We start from the raw sequence: 15,205 nt of genomic DNA, 5'->3' as shown, positions 1-15,205 counted from the left end.
AAAAAAGAAAGTAAAGCCCAAAATACAATCATGGTTGCATTTCTCGATCCCAACAACGAGGTCATTTACTTAAATAATCATCTTATGTCTATTGTTTTTTCAAGTAAAGACCATGACCTCAGTACGGATGACGATACCAGCTAAATAGATCATAGAATAAAGTCACATTAGATAGTTTTCCGCACATAAGAGTCATGACATGCACGCAATAACAGTCTTATTTTAAAATAAAAAGTAGGATCGTTACAAATACAGAACATATCTCGAAAGAATAATGTTATATGTTAATGGATAATTGTATCTTAACGAGTCGAAAACATAAGATATCATCAATAACTATTTGGTTTTTCGATTCTCGAGATTTAATATTAAAAAAAAGGAGGAGAGAGAGGTTGATGTAGGGTTGATTTGAACAAGTAGTCCATGGAAACACAACCAAACAAAGGCAAACAAAAACTCCCTCAATTAAATTATTGGAGGGAAGCCCCATTATTCATGTTACATATACCTCCTACAATAAAATATCAAATCAAATGGGGACGTGGGACCCAATCGCCCAAACATGTTATTAATACGTCGGGTTCTGAGTTCGAAGTAAATTTTTTTCAATCGAAACAACCTTTATTAAATTATGAATCGAACCCAACCATAAAATTTTTGTGTTGAGTTGAGCGAAATTCATTGTCGGGTAAGTTTCGACCTGCACGAAAGATGTAACAATCTGGGCACTGTCTCGGAAAGAGGCTCGGTGAATGTGAAGATGCAGACTACTTACACCTTGACAGAAAGACCCTATGAAGGTTTATTGACCCTGGGGTTGATTTTTTGGTCTGACATTTCCTTACGACATGTTCATGTTATTTACTCATTGCTTTTAAGAGTGAAAACTATCGGTCTATCTCCATAAACTAATACAGTTCTTTCAACATGTTTTGTCGTTATTCGTATGCTTACTTGAAGAATTTTTAGGTCGTCCAACGTAAAATTACTCTAAGAAAAACACACTTAACTTTGGAGTTCGTATGATTGAGTTACCAAAAGGAAGGTACACCTTGTTGGTATAAGTAGTAATTTTCAATTCGTCAAGCCTTTCTTAGCCATCATATCCTCAGGATCGCTCTCATTCGAATGTGATCTCGATTCATTATGTACTTCTCGTTTACTCGACTCTAAAAATTTGAAATAGTAATGGGTGATTTTGTGTACCGAACTACCTCCAGATTTATCAAAAATACAATTGAGAACATATAGTGGATAAAAATCACACGTACTATCAAGAAATAGCTAGCATTAGACCATAACTAACGGTGGATAAGATATCAATTATTCAAATTATTAAAATCGTACGAGATTTTTAATAACTATTTTATTAGGTTAGTTCGGATGCACGTAAGTTGACTTGACCAAGCAAAAAAAGATATATGATGAGGCAATGTAGGTAGGCATTGTGCCATGATAATAAATATATATGAGATTCTACGCCGACGGGAGAGGGAACGAAACATTCTTTATAAGGATAAGAAAACCTCTAACGAGCAGACATGTTTTAAAACTGTGAGGTTGACGACAATACGTAACGAACCAAAGCGGACAATATCTACTAGCGATGAACTGACGCAGTTACAAAAATTAAAAAAACTCTTTTTTAAAAACTGTTTTATTTGATTTTGATGACATAGTTTCGTAGAAATCCTTTGTAAATATGTTAGTAATCTTTTTTAGAGTTGTTCATCTAATCTCGATTACCCAACACAAAACATATAAATTAGTTCGGTTAGGTTTTTTTCAATATGGGTTAGCGTTGAATTTTTGAAAAACCAAAAATTCGATTCGGTTAAGACTATTTAACGTTTGTCACTGATGTTAGTAATGCGTTGTAACTTGAAAATGTTTGATATTTGAACTGCATAAGATTTTAATTATTAATGTAATATGTATTGTGGATAAGTACGATTTTTTAAAAGTTAAAAAAATCTGTAGCTCGGCTCAACTCAACTCAGACATAGATGATTGAGTTAGGTTGGGTTGTCAACTTTATTCGGTTTGCTCGAGTCACCAATTCAACCTTGTGCACCCTCCTACTTTTTAACTAGGCAAAGTTTTCTATTTAGCTAATTGTACGGGTAGACCGTATTAAGATTTTAAATTAAGTAAAAAGAAAAAAAATAATAAACTTAGGAGTCTTTTGAGTCGGTAAAAGACAATTTAGAGACGAGACGTGTAATTTAATGAAACTAAAAACACTAAATTGAAACTAAACTCGAACGATAAAGATGAAACGGAAAGAGTTAAAATCAAAAAAGTAAAACTGAAACCATATATAAATTACCGACTCGAGCTAAATTTATAATTTGACCGTAAAAATTTTATTTTGTTTGATGAATTGTTGCATAAATAAACAAAAACCCTAAAACATAATTGTTAGGGAACAAAGTTGATGAAAATAGGGGTCAACACTCTTAAAGTCATGTGAAGGGGTGATGGGTGTGGGGATAAATAAAATAAAAGGGATTTTTCTATGATTGGGACTGAGCCCTCCGTTGAGAAGACATGTATCATGGTCCTTCTATCATGGATTGTCTCTCCTAATTTCTCTTTCTCTCTCTAGCTTCGGGATCTGAATTCGGTATCTAACGACTTCGACATCCCTTTTGACATAATCATGTTACTCATCGCTTCTAAGAGTGATATGAGTTTTCGAATATTTCTATAACGGCCCAGATCTACCGCTAGCAGATATTGCCCTCTTTGAGCTTTTCCCTTTCGAGCTTCCCCTCAAGTGGTTTGTTCTCCTCTCCAATCAATGTGGGACATTACAATCCACCTCCCTTCGGGACCTAGCGTCCTCGCTGGCACTTTTTCCTTCCTCCAATCGATGTGGAACCGTCCCCAAATCTATCATCCTTGGGGCCCAGCGTCCTTACTAGCACACCGCCTCTTGTCTACCCCCTTCGGGGAGGAGCGAGAAGGTTGGCACATCGTCCGGTGTCTGGCTCTGATACCATTTGTAACGACCCAGATCCACCGCTAGCAGATATTGTTCTCTTTGGGCTTCCCCTCAAGCCTTTAAAATGCGTCTGTTAGGGGAAGGTTTCCACACTCTTATAAATAGTGGTTTGTTCTCTTCCCCAACCAACGTGGGATATCACAATTTTTTAAAATACTCAAGTCACGTGTTAGTCTTATTTTTCAGGTAAAGGTAAAGCATCTGCGCACGGATGACAATGAATGCTGGAATAGCTATGGAAGTCGAGATAAGACAGTAGTATGCATTGTTTTTCAATTAGTAGTTGATAGGTAACTTTTCATTTTTGTACTCAAATACTATATTATTTTAATTTTCTTGTTTTAAATCGTATAAGTCTCTCCGTTCCTTTGAAAATGTTTATTTTAAAATAACGCATATTCTATTAAAAGTCCTCTGATTTAGGCAAGAAAAAATTATGGGCGTTAGAGAAGACTATTCTCATAGACTAACACGAGTCTTTTTGGCATGGTTTGTCCTCGCTCTCATACGTTCTACGAAAATTTCGAAAAAAATCACCCAACAACGTAGGATTACTCCAAGAAAAACACGCTTGATTTTAGAGTTTTTACAATTCAACGACTCAGAAGGGTTTAGAGTTTCTTAGTGACTAACAAAGAACGTGCACATAGCTGGTATAGAATAATAATTTTCAATTCTTTTAAATTTTTCTTAGTCATCCTATTCTCAAGATCGTTCTCATTCTATCGTAGTCTCGATTCATATTTGTCGGCTTTCATCCTTGATGGGCCTAAGGAAGCCCAAGATTTAGCCCAAAGAACGTTTGGTTCTGGGCCAGGATTAACACCGATTTTGGGCCAAGCCCATCACAGTAAAGAAAAGCCTGTAGTCGTTTCAAATTCAAAAATAGCCAATAATTGAAACCTCTTATTTAAATTGAAAATGATGTGTGTATGTATGTATGCTGCATGCATGCATGCATGCCTTATGTTTCCGACCTCGTGAAGCCCAAGATCAAAATGAGAGCGTGATTTTCAGCGACTATCGATCTTTGGAGAGTCTATTTAAAACGTTTCAATTCATCATTTCGAGAGACGATGAAGAGATCGACTAATCTTTAAAGAATCTACCTTTCCATCCCAAGTAGTCATATCCTACTTCAAGAATAGTTTGTTAATTATTCCCGTCCTCTATCATGAGGATTTTAGCACTCAATTTCTTTTAAAAGAGGTCGAATTGAGCTCGAGAGAAACCCTCAAATGTATAGCTTCTCAAAGAGACGGTAGATAGCAGCATTGATTTGTATCTTCATTTTTTATCGGTTTGTACTTGTATCTTTTATTTCATTCATGACGAACTATATTTTCTAAGAAATTCGAACTAGTGATGCCCTAAGAATGAGTTAGCTTGACAATGCTTACTAATTTATAATAACGGATTCGAGTCAAAAACCTCAGCAAATCTTATAAAGAAAGAGAAAGTCTCTCAAATAAAGAAAGACAATGCTGTTCCGAGGAAAATTTTGGTGGCCTTTGATGGCAGTTAAATCCTCAAACTCCTCGAGAAGTCAACTCTTAAGTGCAAGAAATCTACGATAACTAAGATTAATAAAATCTGATAACGAACTCTGGTCTACTATTTTAACTTTCTTTTTAGGTGGAGATTGATGCAACGATCGACTATAGGGAGTCCCATCACACTAGTCTAGATTTCCTTTTATACTTATCTTTTAAATACCTATAAGGATCCGTGGCTCGAGTCTGTTAGGAATCACGAATCTCCACAATGGTATTATATTATCCACTTTGAGCATAAGCTCTCGTGACTTTGCTTTGGACTTCTCCAAAAGGTCTCACACCAATGGAGATAGTATTCCTCACTTATAAACCCACGATCTTCCACTAAATTAACGGACTCACTCCCAATAATACTCAACAGAGTCTCTCAAAATATAGGTCGTTACAATAATCATACAAAACCCTATGCTACTGCAGTATACTATTTTCAAAATCTTATCGAATGCATCCAAATTGTCCACGACCGACCAGAAAATTATTGAAAATTGTTATACCTTTCAAAGAAAGAAACAAAATTTGGGTAGAAAATCATTACTCTTTCTTTATATTACTAACAAAGCCAAATTTACTCACCATATGAAACCAAAATTAAGAAGAAACTATGAGCCTTTGCACATAAGAGAGAGGAGAATTGAGAGCATTGCATGTAAGAGAGATGGCAAAATAAATAAAGTACAAAATATTTTAACCTATTTTTTCATCTTTAAATCAAAATTTATTAGCATTATAACTATTTTTTATTAAAAAAAACATGGGTGACAACAATTATTGTCGGCTCAAAACCTTAATTACAGAGTTATGTTAAGAATGAGAAATAGAATTGGGATTCGAGGTGTTTCATTAATGTTTACAACGATTTAAATAGGATACAAACTATCAACTAATATTTAAAAATAAATAAAAATATATAACTAACTTGTCTTATTTGCCTTGATATTTGACGTTGATAGCAAGTAAATGGTGTGTGGTACGCTTTTAATTCATCCCAAGATGCTTTGAGCTTGGTGAAATATGTTGACAGTGCGATGGTTCCTTATGACATTATTGCTATCGACTTTTGTATCTGAAAAACTGCTGGAGCATTCTTTTGTGAGAATTGATCGTGAAGATCAACTCACACTTGATGAGCAGCGTGAATAATGGTGATATCTGCTTCAACAGAATGAGTTAACCAAGATATTATAATACTGTTGCACTTATTCAAGAGTTCAAATTCAGTTGGATTTGCATCTTGAGACGTTCTTCAATTGTGCCATCAATGAATCCAATTTTCTTTTTGGCAATAAGAGCATGCATAACTGATTTACTCCAAGACCTAATTTGTCCCATTTAATTTTATTGGAATAAATGAATAGTCGGGGGGCGGATCACAGCTGTTATTGCATATTTAATGAAAGGTTATAAAAATAATAATCAATTTGTGCATAGCTCAACCAATTAAAATATATACTCTCAATTTATAAGTTAGAAGTTTAATTTCTCGATCCTACGTATGGTTGAAATATCGTAACTGTAACTAAAATAGATAAGGACTTAGGACGTTTTACCCGGATATAAATTAAATTAAATAAAAATTAAAAATTGAGAGACTAAAATAATATTTAAATAAAGAATAATTGAGAATAAATTTGAAATAGTTAAAATGATTTCGATTTAGTTTTATATTTTTAAATGTAATTTACATATTAGGAAATAGATCAGGAAGATCAAGACGAGTTTAATACCGACTTTCACTCATGAATCCTGCCAGTTTTTGGGGTCATCCAATCTCTATCAAAACTCCAATCAATAATCAAGGCAGCTCAAGAGGTGTCAGCACCGGCCGAAGTTTCTCATCACGATCCATCTCCTGAGGCACTTCTCAGAGAAATTCACATGTTAGCCACACAACAACTACATTCATCGGTTCATACTCTCTATCAGAATTGTGGAGAGTACTAAGTGATTTCATAACTTGAAAGAAAGACGGGATCAATCTCGTTCGTAGATGTAGTAGTCAATCAGCGGGAGTTTTAACACCAACTTTCGTTGATAAATAATACCCCACGACCCAAACAATTTGTTGGACTCTATTCAATGTGGTTACCACAAAATATACCGATCACGAAATTTAAACGGTAATTAAGTAATCATTTCTTTCATATATCGAGCTTTCAAAAAGTGGTTGTTCAAGCCAAACAAAGAAGGTGACATGTTTTTTTTTTCAGATAGAAAATTTAAATAAATAAATAAATAAATAAATATATATATATATATATATATATATATATGAAATAATTAATAGAAGGCTAATTACAAGATAAAGACAGGCAACTCAGTCGGTGCGGCGGAATAAACGGAGGAAACAGCACCGTTTACGTTTCCAGACACACTACCCACTGTTTCTGTGCGCAGTGAGATCACGTGGACTCTCTACTTAAGTCATACGAAATTTTAATAAAGTCAACGTTCTACACGTGGCGTGTGTTCAAAACTCTGACAGAAAAGTAACAGTGATCTTGATTGTAGTGGATAGTTTAGAGTTTAACGGTAATGAAACGACGCAAATTTCGGACGGTTTTGTGGCATGGTCACGTGCGAGGTACCGACCGTTAATGTTTTTTTTTTCTTTTTTATGATTTGAGTTTGGTTGAATTTTTTAAAAATAAAAAATTTTAATTTGATTTATTGGTTACATATTTACGGTCGAGTTGACCCGACCAACCGAAAAATAAGATCACAATGGCCTGATCCAACTATACCCTTTTTTTTATTTATAAAAGATTAAGAATTTTAATGTTTGTAATTAATGTTAGTGATGTATAATAACTTATAAATATTTGATATTTGAACTTTACGAGATTTTAGCTATTAATCCGATGTATTGTGATAAATATGATTTTTTAAATAATTAAAAAAGTAACCCAACAAACCAACCCGATCCAATTCAAATAGAGGGTTGGGTTGGATTGTGAACTCTATTCGTGTTGTTTAAATCACCAATTCAGCCAACCCGAAATTTCAATCAGTTTCTCATCAATTTATGTGTACTTACAAATTTTAAAGGTCACCGTGGAGTTAACGACACATGTTACATGATGGACTACTGAGTAGGATTAAGAATTGACAGGTCAATATTTGCGAACGAGAGATTTAACCTAGCAGTACCGAAAAGTAATCCAACACATTGATCTCACAAGACTAACGTGATCCAAAAGGTTGACTTTAAAGCACGGGTCGAGTATCTAAGTAAATGAACCTATATTTTTAGGGTCATACAACACAATCCTATGTTTAGGCTCTTTTACTTCTATTAATTTCATGAGATTTTGATTTTACTTAAACTTTTCAATATTGAATTCGGTCTAGTTTAGACATATATTAAACTTTAAAGTCAATGAGGTCAAACTACATTCGAGAACCGGATAAACATGCAAAATAATGTATTGACTAAGTTCGATTCGTCTCTCTAGATCATCCGAAACTCAAAATAAAACTTAACTCACAAAATAGTATTTTATTCAAATCAAAATCATTATTACGAAGTAACAAAAGAAACAACAAAACAAGTACGAGAGTATAACCCCAGTTATGATATCAAAAGAAAAAGAAATTTAAAAAACGCCTCTCGATCTAACTCAACAGTGGGTCGTTGGAATAAAGTTTGGACTAATGGTACTGAGTTTTCGTTTTCGAATCAATTTTAGGGTTTCTTTTTCTTTCTCTAAAGTTTACGATCTAGCTCTGAAAGCAAAGTAAAATTTTAGGACTAGCTTTGTTTTCTTTGGGTCTCCTCTCAAACAATGGGAACGATTTTCTTTTTCTTTTAATTAATTAATGAATTGATTTTGCTTTATTTTATTATTTTATTATTATCATTTCAATAATATCCTTAAATTTTCAAAATAATTTAATACTGTTCAACTTTTTACTATTTTTTTTCTTTTTTAAAAAAATACACTTACCATCGGTATTATATTAAAAAAATACCCATGAAATTTTAAAAGTAGCAATAACACATTTTACTCTATAAAAAAATTTAAAAAATTCATGGCTGAAGCGGTCGAAGTGACTCAGGAACTGATCCAGCCTCAATACGACGTGAAGCTTTTCAATCGCTGGACCTTTGATGATGTCCAGGTTAATGACATGTCTCTCGGGGATTACATTGGAGTTGCAAGCAAGCGACCTATGGTTCACACACTGCAGGTCAATATTCCATGAAGCGTTTCAGGAAAGCTCAATGCCCAATTGTGGAGAGTTGTGTTCGTCTAACATGGTATCAGAGTCATGCCCTAAACCTAATCGTGCTAATAGATTGGTAACTTCTCAAATATCGAACAAAGGACTCCAAAAGAAAATGAGTCAAGCCTCCTCGAAGGCAGTAAAAAATGACTAAGACACCAAAGGAGTCGAGCCTCGATTAAGGGAAGGCGCACTTTGTTCGAGGGGAGGTGTTGGATGATGAAAGTCCCACATCGACTAATTTAGGGAATGATCATGGATTTTATAAACAAAAAATACTCTCTCCATTGGAATGAGGCCTTTTGGGAAGCCCAAAGCAAAGTCATGAGAGCTTGTGCTCAAAGTGGACAATATCATATCGCCGGACCAAAATTGTCTATTAACACCTCATAAATTATATCCAATTTTTTAAAAAAAAAAAATAGTTTAAAAATATTATTAAAAATTATGGAGAAAATAGAATTTAACGCTATATTAATTTGAAATTTATTTGGTAATGTATTTAATTTGACAGAGTGGTAGGGAGAAACGCGTGAGAAGGCTGATTACGCGGAAAGATGTTAGAAAAAAATGGTGCATTGGAGTTTGTGGATTCAATTCCTTTTTTATTTCCACATTAAATTATGAACCATTTTTATGTCTAAAACTCTGCACATTATAAATACATATTACGGACACTCCAAACCAGACCATCTTTCAATTCCCAAACTTCATTTTCTTTATCTTTTTCGAGAATGGGAAGTTTGCCTCATTTGCTTCTAATTCTCCCTTTGCTTTTCTCTCTCTTTGCTCTCTCTGTTTCTTCCGCTCCTCCTCGCCACCGCCTCCTCGATGGTAAGCCAAATTTCTTCTCGGGTCCGTAAATTTTTCTATCAAGTTTTGTGAACTTTATTCGAGTGTGGATGTGTTTTTTCTTGTTTTGCTTTTGATTTCGTTGTTGATTATATGTACTCTTCTAAGCTCAAAACGAGCCAAAATCTGAGTCCTAAGTTTGAATCTTCATCTTGAATGATACTTCAAACGTAATATTCTAAAAGATATTATGACTCATTCAATCTCTAATAAGAAAAATAGAACTTGGTTATATTTCATCACTTCAACAAGTTTAGTGGTGAATATAACGACTCTAGTGTTTCGATGGAGAGTGTTAAATGAACACAACTCTCCACAATGGTATGATATTGTCCACTTTGAACATAACCTCTCATAGCTTTGCTTTGGGCTTTCCAAGAGGTCTCATCACAATGGAGAAAGTATTCTTTGATTATAAACCCACGAACATTCCCTAAATTACTCGATGTGAGATTTTCATCCAACCGAGAGAAGAACTTATGATTTGTATTTCAGGAAATTTTCAAACGAACAATATATTTATTTAGTCTACAAAAAAAAGGTTATCACAGAGTTTCCGTAACAGCTACTCTAGGAGGATTGGTGGGCTAATAATTTAATAACTATTTTTGTAGCTCATAGATTTTAAGTTTTATATTTATTTAGTCCAAAAATCTTTAAAAAAATATTTAATAAATTTTTAAAATTTTAAATATGATTTTTAAACTTGTTTGGTACATTTTGGGGCAGGTCTTCTCCCTAATGGCGACTTTGAAACTCCGCCAAGCAAATCAAACCTAAACAAAACAGTGATCATAGGCAAAAACTCCCTCCCAAAATGGGAAATCAATGGCCTCGTTGAATACGTGGCAGGTGGGCCCCAGCCAGGTGGATTCTACCTACCCATTCCTCGTGGGGCCCACGCGGTGAGGTTAGGGAACGAAGCCTCAATCTCACAGAAGGTGAGGTTAAGATGGCGTTCCGTCTATACGCTGACGTTTGGGGCCACAAGGACTTGTGCACAAGATGAAATGCTAAGAATTGAAGTTGGGAGTCAGTCAGCTAACCTTTCCATTCAGACTCTGTATAGCAATGGAGGTGATACCTATGCCTTCACTTTTAGGGCAAATAGGAATGTTGTGAACGTCACGTTCCATAACCCGGGCATTCAAGAGGACCCCACTTGTGGACCGCTATTGGATATGATCTTCATCAAGGAGATGCCACCTGTACGTCCCATTCCAGGTAACATATCTTGAACTACACACCATTAAGTAGAATTGGGTTTAATCAGTTAAAAACAAAAATCCACCTGTATGTCACGTTCTATGTAAGATATCTTGAACTACACACTATTAAGTAGAATCGGGTTGAATCAGTTAAAAACAAAAATCCACCTGTACGTCGAAGTTCGAGGTAAGATATCTTGAACTACACACCATTAAGTAGAATCAGGATGAATTTAGTTAAAAACAAAAATCTACCTGTACATCACATTCTAGGTAAGATATCTTGGTTAAAAACAGAAATCGTTAGCAAACCGTACCTAAATCTAAATCTAATTGGTTAAGAAGAGGTAAATGTTATGTATGTGTCCAACTTACCTAATCAGGGATGGTGGTATTTGCTTGCAGGTAACCTTTTGTTGAATGGAAACTTTGAAGTTGGTCCTCATGTGATAAAGAGTTTCAACAATGGGATCCTCCTTCCTCCAATGCAAGTTGATCACATTTCTCCACTACCAGGCTGGATAATTGAGTCTCTCAAGCCTGTAAAATACATTGACAGAGGCCATTTCTTTGTCCCTTCAGGGAATGCAGCCATTGAATTGGTTGCAGGAAGAGAAAGTGCCATAGCCCAAATAATCCAAACAGTTCCCACAAAGTATTATAATCTCACCTTCACCGTTGGAGATGCCAGAAATGGCTGCCATGGCTCCATGGATGTCCAAGCTTTTGCTGCCCGACAAACCATCAAAGTTCCTTTCATTTCTAGAGGGCTTGGAAGGTCCAAAACTGCAAGTTTGAAATTCCAAGCAGTTTCTGTTAGCACAAGAATCACATTTTACAGTGCTTATTACCACACCAAGCTTCATGACTACGGCCATTTGTGTGGCCCTGTGTTGGACAATGTTATAGTCGTTCCAGCTTAGATCTTAGGCTGCCAAATAATAGTCATATCAAAGTGTTACTTTGGAAGTTGGTTTCTTCAAAAAAAAAAAAAAAAAGTGTTTTCTATTGTTCAGATCCAATATTAGTGAAAAGCGTGTAATGGGTCGACTTGTTTCAATACAGAACTGAAAATTTGTTCTTCTTTGACAAAACTATATGGTGTAGATTCCTATTAAATTATAAACATGCTTAAGAACATAATGTAAAATCTTAAAATCGATCTATAAGAAAGTGGCATATTCCAATGCTTATCATACAAGATTATAGCTATGTCACAGAACTGAATTCACTCCCCCTAAAAGGCATTATTCTGGGGAGATTCAAAAATGGAGAAGCTAAGATGTATACTTCAAAGCTCTATGTTCCGTATGAAGCTCTAATCAATTCTAGTATATCCTGTACTACCCTACCATATTTAATTTGCTTACAAAGCAGGCCTAATCAAAACTTCCCAATCAATTGGGATTGTCCCGAGACTCTCTACGGCTGAGTTTGGACCAGGCTATAAATGAACGGATCATCTACTCAGAGTTTGTCAAGCAATCTGCAAAAGGGAAATGGAAAGCAAAGAAACATGTTCAATTTTCCCGGAAAATTTGGCAAGGATATCTGTGTAAACTAAAGGGTTTTATTGGATTTGATTGCTTTGAAGCCATCAAATAGATAGGAAACTGGGAGTTGAGTGTGTCTTGTACCGTGTAAATATAGGGATCTTGGCGTCCACCTGTTCCTGATCTTTTGATCTCTTCCAGTTTCAGCAGCCTGTCAAAGAAGGCGAAACAGAAACCAAATCAATTTTGATCCTAATCAATCTGTAAGCTTGAAAATATAGATCTCCATATTGGCTATCTTTGAATCTTTCGCCTAATGAATGGTGTTCCGATGGTGACTATATAAATTATCATCAGAGGTGAGAGTATTCCGAGGGCATAGATGATCCTACCGTGTACAGTAAATGTGTGAATTGGAAGCACTGGATAAAAGCACGACTTTAGAGCCAACGTGGTGAGGAGGTGGGAGAGAGAAGAATGAATTACATTCTGAGAGCCTTGCTTGTGTCAGGGCTGTCACCAAGCACTTGGCGTATCTTCACCTCAGAGGAACAGCCACCAGAGAGGTAACTCAGAATGGCTTCGGCACGCCGGCGCATATGAGCGGATGCGACGTGCTTTTTCCTCCACGCGTGACGAATCATTTCCAACTTCTTCTCTGCTCTGGTAACCAGGCGACGGATTGGCGCGCTTGTGTCCACACTTGAGCTGCTTGACAAACAATAAGTCGTCTCCGAGGACGCGGAGCCTGAAGACAGGGTCACGTCGTCTGTAGGAGTGAGATTCCGGTTCCCGGATATCCGTACTGGCCTCGAACGACTCTTTCTCACGACCTGTGTGGAATTCGTTAGACTTGAAGGAGTGATAAACTCAAAATCAACGAAGTATTTACTAATTGGCAACTAAACGCTTATCGATCGAAGTATTGAGATATTGAAATTCAATGACTGATAGGTAAGTAATCAGGTGGAGGAAGTAGAATTTCTAAAATTCTGATCAGATTTAAGTTCATACCGAAGAAGAAACAACAAGAAGGATCCGATAGTTCCAGTTTCAGTGACAGAATCCGATTAAAATAAACTTATCCAGAAACTAATTCAAGTTACAAAAGCAGAAACGACGACCAAAATCAATAGCTCTTTTACTCAAACCAAGGCACGGGATTCACACACAGCAGAAACTGCGCAAACAAAAACAGAGCCAAAAATACCACATCGAACAAAACAACATACAAGAAGAACGAAATTATGCAAAACAGGTTAGACTGAGAACCATTACATTAAGCTTTAGCTCGTCGCGATAAGCTGAAGTAGAGAACAGCAACAGCTCCTGCGCTCGAGTCTCGGACGATTCATCTGATCTAGTGAGTACTGAAGAGCAAGACTTCGAATCATCACAAAATGGCGACATCTCACTCGAGCATTTTCCACCGAGAATTTTCTCCTCAAACAACCATTCGTCTTGAGAAATCGGTCTACAGAGCAACCAAACACAGAAACAGAGATTTAAAGCAAGAAGAAAAAAAAGGACGATCAGATACAATCATTCAACAGAACAGAGCAAATGACAGAGAAAACAGGAAATGGAATACTATCCAATATCTTACATAGATGGCGACGGCTGAGGAGATGGCGGAGGAGGCGGTGAAGTGGAGAGAAGGAGCAGAGCAGAAGCGACGGTGCGTTCTAGAGCGCAAGGGAACTCTGCCATTGATTCTCAATAACGAATTTCTGGCGGGTGCTTTCCAAATATTTGAATTTTGTTCTCTCTCCTCTCTCTCTCTATCTCTCATTTGTATGGCTCATTATATATACTCTCTCAGTTTACAGTCCAATCTGACCTAATATATATTATATTAATAATTAAAATATCAAATATTTACAACTCATGACACAATACTAACCGTGGCTATAAATGTTAAAGTAAGATTGGGTTGAGTTGACCTAACTAAAAAAAGGTCAACAGGTAAACCGAACAAAATTTTTATTTTAAAAAAATTCAACCTAACCTAATAGGGTAGTCCGCATTATGCAATCACTTCGATTAGAGCATGGCTCAAATTGGATGGGAAAACGATGCAAAGTTGGTTGAGATTACTTTCCCTAATCGAGTATAGTTCAATTTCTTATAATGGGTTCATTCCGAGAGATGTCTATTTAATCAGCAGAATCGAAATCCCGCATGGACTTGCCTTAGACGAGAAATTGAGAAAAAGTTGAGAGAGATTTCTATCTGTTAGCTAACAGGGTCGGTGACGGAGATTATATTCCCTGTCTCTACCCCTCTCTTGCACAAATTCCGATCACGCCCCATATATATATATATATATATATATATATATATATATATATATATTTGTGCGCGTGCGTGCGTGCTAATTATTGAATTTATTAAGATGTTTAAAGTCTCTCCGATAGTACGCTGAGGTTAGAGTAAATTACGATGTGTCCCTCGAGGTCTCTCGAACCCGATGTTGTACCAATGTCTATATTTCGTTCTAGGAATAAGGTTATGAATGATCTTCCGGTATGTAGTTTCGTTTCGTTTGGGTCATTTAACGGAAATAGAAGACTTTTCCCCTATTATCAAAGGACCTATGAAGTTAAAGAAAGTGTGTCAATCAATTCAATGAATATATCTCGAGTCAATAATACGACAGACAACGCTACCTACACGTGGATAGAGAGGATAGAAAAGAGAGAGCCTTAGCCCTGAGAATCGAATTCTAAACCGGCGTGGCACTGCTAGATGCTTCTCATCAATAGAACGGGAAGAGGAGTCGGCCAAAAAAAAGACCACCAAAAATCACGACCACCAAAATTCGCATGTGATTTGATCGAGGCCTACACCCCATAGAAACTGTCT

General features: G+C 36.0%; 2 protein-coding genes across 2 annotated transcripts; one reads left to right on the top strand and one right to left on the bottom strand.

Moving 5' to 3' along the window:
• The first annotated feature begins 9,466 nt into the window (after positions 1-9,466).
• LOC111435456 lies at positions 9,467-11,929 on the top strand. The gene is made up of 3 exons (XM_023072830.1): positions 9,467-9,621; positions 10,369-10,863; positions 11,253-11,929. The coding sequence occupies exons 1-3, from the start codon at positions 9,522-9,524 to the stop codon at positions 11,768-11,770; spliced, it is 1,113 nt and encodes a 370-aa protein (XP_022928598.1). The 5' UTR covers positions 9,467-9,521; the 3' UTR covers positions 11,771-11,929.
• A 112-nt stretch (positions 11,930-12,041) lies between these two features.
• Positions 12,042-14,067, bottom strand: LOC111435559. Its single transcript, XM_023072973.1, has 5 exons — positions 13,947-14,067; positions 13,619-13,814; positions 12,827-13,173; positions 12,485-12,551; positions 12,042-12,333 (listed from the first exon to the last, which is right to left on the bottom strand). The coding sequence occupies exons 1-5, from the start codon at positions 14,048-14,050 to the stop codon at positions 12,325-12,327; spliced, it is 723 nt and encodes a 240-aa protein (XP_022928741.1). The 5' UTR covers positions 14,051-14,067; the 3' UTR covers positions 12,042-12,324.
• Between the last annotated feature and the right edge of the window lie 1,138 nt (positions 14,068-15,205).

This window comes from Cucurbita moschata, unplaced genomic scaffold (assembly GCF_002738365.1).
Source record: "Cucurbita moschata cultivar Rifu unplaced genomic scaffold, Cmos_1.0 Cmo_Scf00049, whole genome shotgun sequence".
NCBI lineage: Eukaryota > Viridiplantae > Streptophyta > Magnoliopsida > Cucurbitales > Cucurbitaceae > Cucurbita > Cucurbita moschata.
Note: the sequence above shows the minus strand (reverse complement) of the source record. Positions and strands in the feature narration are given on the sequence as shown.

Excerpts from the sequence above, each read along its gene's own strand:
- LOC111435559 (XM_023072973.1), bottom strand. The coding sequence starts at position 14,050 with ATGGCAGAGTTCCCTTGCGCTCTAGAACGCACCGTCGCTTCTGCTCTG. Across the intron at positions 13,174-13,618 it reads GCGACGAGCTAAAGCTTAAT|GTCGTGAGAAAGAGTCGTTC; the intron begins GTAATGGTTCTC and ends AATTCCACACAG. Across the intron at positions 12,552-12,826 it reads ACAAGCAAGGCTCTCAGAAT|GCTGCTGAAACTGGAAGAGA; the intron begins GTAATTCATTCT and ends CTTCTTTGACAG.
- LOC111435456 (XM_023072830.1), top strand. The coding sequence starts at position 9,522 with ATGGGAAGTTTGCCTCATTTGCTTCTAATTCTCCCTTTGCTTTTCTCT. Across the intron at positions 9,622-10,368 it reads TCGCCACCGCCTCCTCGATG|GTCTTCTCCCTAATGGCGAC; the intron begins GTAAGCCAAATT and ends ATTTTGGGGCAG. Across the intron at positions 10,864-11,252 it reads ACCTGTACGTCCCATTCCAG|GTAACCTTTTGTTGAATGGA; the intron begins GTAACATATCTT and ends ATTTGCTTGCAG.